The following is a 7088-nucleotide window of genomic DNA, read 5'->3' as shown; positions in this document are numbered from 1 at the left end:
CGATTTATGGCGCTCGTCGGTCCGCTCGCCGAACTATTACAGCCGGCGAGCGCCAAATCGGCGAGAAAAACGGCGAGCGCACGCAGATGCGCTCGCCGGTGCGCTGGCCGCTATTGCAGGCTCCCGATTGGCGAGCGATCGACGAGCGGATTATTTTTTTAATTTTCGAAACACTATATATACGCGATTTGCACGTCATTTTCATTCGCACCACTTGTTTTAACGAGTACTCTCTCTATCTTAATTTCTGTACAAGATCAACAACGCGAAATGAGTAACGCGTGTGGTAGTAGTAATGGTAGTGGTGGGGATGCTGAGGAGTACGAACTACGTTTGAACGAACATTTGGATGCCTATACGTCCCGAGAGATAGATTGGCTGTTACAACGGGCCTTGCAGCCGGTGGTACCTCGACCCGTTGTCCACCGTCGAGCAGTGATTGACCGGGATCATGTAGCTGCACATCAGCGGCTATATGACGACTACTTCGCACCGGAGCCGCGGTTTAACACCAACCTTTTCAGGCGGCGTTTTAGGTAGGCATGTCAATCGGGCCAACCCGTTCGGGTTCGGGCCAACCCGTTCGGGTTGTCGGGTCATTCGGGTACGGGCTATTCGGGTTATGATTTTTTCGGGTTATAAAAGTTCGACCCTAACCCTAACCCTTCGGGTTTCGGGCTAACCCACCAGGTTATTCGGGCCAATGCGTATTTTTAATTCTTTTAATATTTTCAAAAAATAATACGTATTTTAATTTTTCTTTATTTATATACATATTTTTAATTAATCATTCAACAATGAAATACATATTTTTAATTTTCTTTAATATTTTTAAAAAAGATTAAGTTATTTAAATTTAAATAACTTATTCATTACATAATTATTTACAAAATATCTATCAATAGTATGTTTATGTTTATGTATTTAAAACATAAATCAACACTTTGTTTCAAAATTCAAACATAAATCAATTCGTAGAAAATTAAATAAATTTTTCATAACGTGAGAGGTGCTTCGTAGATGTAACAAAAATATTTTGAATTGTTAAAGAGTGAATTATCAAGATGCTAGCTAATTGGAGTAACTCTAAGTTTTCTTGAATTATGATTGGTCAAATTTAATTTATTCCAGGTGTAAATAAGTCAAATAATAATTTATCTTTGTTTTAAGAATCATCAAAGTACGCATAATTCAATGACGAAGCGGCGTCAAAACACTTTGCACTATTATATTGGAAATATACTAAAAGAAAGCTTTTATATACGAGTATTTATGAATCCATGAACCACATGGTGATTTTTTTCGTGATCTTATATAGTCGGTTGGCGTATTTGGATTTTGCATGGTTTTAGAGGGTTGTCTTGGATGATTTTGATTATATTTCTATATTTTGGTATGTTTACATGTTTGTTGAGAAATGATAGAAAATTGATTAGAAAATGTACACAAAATATGTGGATGTGCAACAGCCTTGTTTGAGTCAATGTTTCTCGCGATTTTGAAGTCTGATAAACCTCTAATACATATCATTCTCTTCGTCTTCGAAAGAGCTTCGCGTGGATATATTGCACGCCTCAATCGGAGCTTTGTAGAGAAAGTTATGACCGTTACAAAAACTACTCGCTGTGCAGAAGCCTTCAACCCGATGGGCCAACCCGTAACCCGAACGGGTCAGCCCGCCTAACCCGACAACCCGAACGGGTCAGCCCGAATGGCCCGATTTTAAATTCGGGCTGCGAAATTATAACCCTAACCCTGTATTTTTATCGGGTTATTCGGGCCGGCCCGCGGGTTCGGGTTACATTGACATCCCTAGTTTTAGGATGAGCATGACCCTGTTTATGCGTATTGTTGACGCTTTGGAGCGTCGATATAAGTGTTTCCGCTTCAGGCACGATGCGTCTGGTAGACCCGGCCACACACCTATTCAAAAGTGCACTGCGGCAATCAGGCAGCTGGCCTACGGAGGCGCGGCAGACATGTGGGACGAGTACCTCCACATCGGCGAGACGACTGCCCTTGAATGTATGAAGTATTTCTGTCAGGGCGTGGTTGAAATATTCGGTGATCAGTACCTTCAAAGCCCTACACCCGAAGACTGCCAGGAGTTGATGCAGATGCACGGGGCGAAGCATGTGTTCCCGGGTATGTTAGGCAGCATAGATTGTATGCATTGGGAGTGGAAGAACTGCCCCGCTGTCTGGAAAGGGTTTTACACGACCGGCTACAAGGGAAAGAATCCTACGATGATCCTCGAGGCCGTAGCTGATTACCGGCTGTGGATTTGGCATACATATTTTGGGGTAGCCGGGTCGAACAACGACCTCAACGTCCTCAACTCGTTGCCCCTTTTCAACGAGCAGTGCCAGGGTGTCGGTCCGGCAATCAGTTTTATCGCCAACGGGAACCAGCATGATATGAGCTACTACTTGGCGGATGAGATATACCCTAGGTGGCCCGTCTTTGTGAAGACGATCAGATGCGCATCAGATGAGAGGAAGACCTACTTTGCGGAACGGCAGGAGTCGGCGCGCAAGGACGAGGATCGTGCATTAGGTGTGCTCCAGTCGCGTTTGTGGCATGTCGACTGCATTGCTGATATAATGTACGCCTGTATTATCATGCACAACATGATTGTCGAAAATGAAGGTGTACAACTGACTAGTTGGGCCAACGACGATAATGAAGCCGGTCCAAGCCACGGCGTGGCCACCCCCAGCATACGAAGTGGGGTACCTCACGATGAAGCCGGCCGCCTCCAAGCACATGCCGACATGCGCCAAGTGGAAGCTCATATTCGACTCCAAAAGGATTTAATTGAAGAGTTGTGGGCGCGGACTGCACGACGTTAGTTTTTTTTTTTTTGTAATTTTGTAATTTTTTTAATGGACCTTTTTTTAATTTAAATGAAATTATTGCATTTTTCCGTATCTGTGTCGTAAGTTGAATTCTGTATTTTGTGTGATTGTTATTTTTATAATTTTGTTTATTATGGCTGGCTATTGCTTGTCAGTTGCTTATTCGGATGATGTGGCAGGAGAAATTTTAGTGCTGATAATGTGGCAGCTGGAGTTTGTGGCTGGACTATAGCTGAATTATTGTTTGTCCACTTACTATCATGGATGCTTTTAAACCCAAGAAATAAGCCCAGAACGAGAAACACTATATATTCGGCGCATATTCCATCTGTCCGTATAATTGTCACTAGTTTTTTTATCAGTTTATCCATACTTTTCAATTTTCATACTACTGCTTTAGTAATGAATCTCGTATTTTATTACCTCAATTCATTTAAAATATACCACTCCATAAAATTAATATGAAATCTATATTCAGTAATTTTTTACTATCTACTGTATTATTTTTTTGTATTTTTCAAAATTCAAGCTAGAAATGTTTTATATAATAATTTTATTGAAGAAAGTTTATCGAAAAATATGAAATAAATTTATAAATTTACGAGAAACACGAAATTGAAACACACTGTACGCACCGCTCTGTTGCATAGCACACCCACCCACCCACCCACCCAACCAACCAATCTCACAATCTCTCATGACCAAACGGGACGGCCTCGCGCCTGACATAAACGACGACGTTTCCCCCGCCGCCTGGGGAACTTGGGAGGAGCTCCTCCTCGCCTTCGCTGTCAACCGCCACGGCACCGCCTCCTGGGATTCCATATCTTCCGAACTTCAGAAGAGGACATCGGACCCTAACCTCCGCCTCTCCGCGCATGGCTGCAGGTCAAAATATCTCGACCTAAAGCGGCGGTTCGTCGTCACAAATAGCGATTTCGCGGCTGACAAATCCAACGTTGACGAATCCGCGCCGTTGCTGGACGAGCTCAGGAAATTGCGCGTCGCCGAGCTCCGGCGAGAAGTGCAACGTTACGATCTCAACATCAAGTACTCCTTTACGATTTCCGCATACACGATTGAATCAATTGTTGAGAGATCTGAACGTCGCGGCGATTTTTTTGTTTCATCGAGGCGAGGCGATTTTCGTGTTTCCTGATCCGCTCAGATTTATGCAGGTCACTCGAGTTAAAGATGAAGAGGATGGAGGAGGAGAGGGGAAAACGCGTCAGGAGTGAGAAGAGCGAGGCTGATCTAGAAAATAATGTCGAGGAGAAGAGAGATCGTGAACCGGAGGCGGCCGGCGGAGAATTGGAGAAGGATCAGTTGTCAGTTAATGAATCGAACTCGACAGATCCGGGAGCGGAGAAATTAATTGCCGGCGATTCGGCTTCGGAACCGGCTGGAGCCGGAGAGAAGGCGAGGAACGATCGAACCGGAGAGACGAGCGGCGAACCGGCGGGGATGAAACCGGAAGTGGATCACAAATCTGTGAGGGAGGATTCGTGCAACGGGAGCTCGAACAGTATAGAGGGGCCAGACCGGGAGGTGAAGACCGAAGCGGTGGCTAGATCGAATGACTCGGAGGCGATGAAGGAGAACTCGGATGTGCAGAGCTCAGCAAGTAGATCGAGGAAGGAGGAGGAGGGGAGAGATAAGGTGCGGCGCGGGAGCACCAGTGGCGATGAGCGTGAACACGAGGATCAATCTCGTGGCGTCAAAGAATTGTCCGCCGAATCGCAGCCGTTGCTTGACTTTCTACAAGCGATTCGCGCGCCTAAGATCGGCTCCATCTTCGAACGCCGCCTCCGGAGCCAGGTCATTATTTATTTTAATTTATTCAATTTTAATTATCCTCATTGGATTTATTGGTCGCTTCATTCTTTACGTAATTTAAGGATTCGTTTTTCTTAAATATTGGTTCTCTTTTTTCTTGAAGAGAGCTATATGCTATTGTTCAATCTCATGCATTTGATTTTTATTCTTTTTATTCAAATGTGAATACATAAATCTAAATATGCTTTCTGGTTGACCAGTCAATTTTCAAGTCCGTCAAATTATTGCCAACTTCATTTTATTTATAAAAATGAGTAATTTTATTTTTATATTATGACTCATTTTTAAAAATTTTCTCTTTTAGAGGAAAAAAGTAAATGTAATATTATTCTGAGAAATTTATAAAAAGTATATAAAGAGACTAATTTTAGTGAATTGCAAACAAAAAAAAATCACTGTTTTAGTATTTTTATGGATAAATAATACTCTAACCGTCCTTTGAAATAATTTGAGTTTTAATGCGAATTTGATAAAGTAAGAGAAATAGAAAGAAAAATGTGTTGGTAGAAAATAAGTTACACCTTATTAGAAATTTCCTAAAATCGGAAATTCTATTTTTAGGGGACTAGACCAAAAAGGATTGAGTTTATATATTTAGGAGACAAACATGAAACTGACTTGTTTCTTCCCATTGTGGCAGGAAACATCAAAATATGAGAAGCTGATTCTCCAGCACATGGATCTTGAACAAATTGAAACCAGATTGATGGAAGGCCGGTACACTGCTTCCAGCCCCAAGTTCTATCGCGATCTCTTGCTGCTCGTTAACAACGCCCTCGTGTTCTTCAGCAAGAACTCATCGGAGTCGAGCGCGGCCTTAGAGATCCGACGTCTCATCTCCAATGAGATCTCTCACAAACACGCCAAGTCCGATTCTTCATCTGTGAAGCAGGTTTCTTTGCAGTCTCTCTCAATGCCCAAGAAAGAAGATGCCAAGGCCTCGCCTCCTCCCTCATTGACGTTGAAGCCAAGAATATCCGGCTCCTTGATCGTCTGCCGGAAACGCAGCTTGATTACCAAGGCAACCGCGTCGTCTTCAGGGACGGACAAGAAGAAACAGCCGGCTGAGGAGGACACCGATCAGCAATGGTCTGGTGATGCCGAGGAGCCTAAAATCACCAAGAAACGAACAAGGGATCGGTTTCCTGCAGCGTCGTCAGCCAACTCTAAGAAGAACGGCAAGAATCAAGCCAGCAACAATGTCAGCAAAACCTCCCCGGCCGAGTCAGTGAAGCAGCAGCAGGGGAAAGGAGGTGGTTCGTCGTCCTCGCAAGTGGAGGTAAAGGGCGACGGCAAGAAGAGCCACTCGACGTCGGACTCGAAGAAACGCAGTGCAGCCAATTTCTTGAGTAGGATGAAGCATGGCTCGTCGCCAAACAAAGGCGTGTTGGTTGATGCATTGAAGAACACGCCGTTGACAGGCGAGAGTGCGACTGGGAAGAAAAATGAGAGTGCAAAGAGAGGTGAAAAGAAGGAACCGGCGGCCAATAGGAGAGTTACGGAGAAGGGCAGCCCAGGAAAGAGGAATGTCGGACGGCCACCGAAGAGAGGGGCTGTGCCACCACCTTTGGCTGGCGGGAAACGCAGTCGGGACACTGAGCCAGCGGCGGCTTCGAAACAGCCCAAGAAAAGGTCGAGGAAGTTATAGTGGTTTGGAAGGAAAGGAAGGGATATGCACAATATTTGTACGTAGCGTATGGATTCTTGGTTGTTTGTTTTCATAGATATTGAAGCGTATTTAGTGAAATGGAGAAGTAGGGTAAAGTTAGTGATATGGTTTAAGTGACTTCTTTCCAACACCAACGTGACGACTAATTTAAATGTTAACGGGTCCTAGTATGTAATCCCTCCATCCCAATTGAGGTATTTCTTTTGGCATAAAATTTAAATTGAATACACTAATTAGAAAATGCATTCCCAACTAAAGTTATCTCTAAAAAGTAGTACTAAGAAAAAAAAAGTACTATTCCCCAATATGCTAGACTTTAGAGCTATGACTAGCCGTGCCTTAGCCACCGGTGTGCGGCTAGGCGCTCGGTTAGCTTGCTATTGCGATAGGCTAGCCGAGAGGACGAAAAAAAATGTCCCAGCTCACGGGCGTGGACGAGCGGCACTAGCCGATCACTCGCCGCCTATTGCGTGGTGAGCGCTTATTTTTTTTTGAATTGTAGTATGTTTTATTTTATTAAATTATGCTTGAACTTTCTCCATTTTTTGATCCAATTTAATTTTGTATTTTTCATTTATATTTGTCGGGCTAAGACATTGGCTGGGCTATTGCTGGCCTATTACGTTGACTAGGCTATCAAAAGGGTATAATGATGTGGCAAGATGAGTTTTAGGCTATGCTATTTGCTAGACTATTGCTATTCCAGTCATATTGTGGATGCTCAA

General features: G+C 43.7%; 1 protein-coding gene across 1 annotated transcript; it reads left to right on the top strand.

Annotated features, from left to right (window-relative positions):
• The first annotated feature begins 3522 nt into the window (after positions 1-3522).
• On the top strand, positions 3523-6577 carry LOC121769803. Its single transcript, XM_042166561.1, has 3 exons — positions 3523-3908; positions 4037-4676; positions 5335-6577. The coding sequence occupies exons 1-3, from the start codon at positions 3556-3558 to the stop codon at positions 6340-6342; spliced, it is 2001 nt and encodes a 666-aa protein (XP_042022495.1). The 5' UTR covers positions 3523-3555; the 3' UTR covers positions 6343-6577.
• Positions 6578-7088: the final 511 nt, after the last annotated feature.

Source organism: Salvia splendens, chromosome 16, assembly GCF_004379255.2.
Source record: "Salvia splendens isolate huo1 chromosome 16, SspV2, whole genome shotgun sequence".
Classification (NCBI taxonomy): domain Eukaryota; kingdom Viridiplantae; phylum Streptophyta; class Magnoliopsida; order Lamiales; family Lamiaceae; genus Salvia; species Salvia splendens.
This window is presented reverse-complemented; position numbering and strand designations above follow the sequence as displayed.

Excerpts from the sequence above, each read along its gene's own strand:
- LOC121769803 (XM_042166561.1), top strand. The coding sequence starts at position 3,556 with ATGACCAAACGGGACGGCCTCGCGCCTGACATAAACGACGACGTTTCC. Across the intron at positions 3,909-4,036 it reads CGTTACGATCTCAACATCAA|GTCACTCGAGTTAAAGATGA; the intron begins GTACTCCTTTAC and ends AGATTTATGCAG. Across the intron at positions 4,677-5,334 it reads AACGCCGCCTCCGGAGCCAG|GAAACATCAAAATATGAGAA; the intron begins GTCATTATTTAT and ends CCATTGTGGCAG.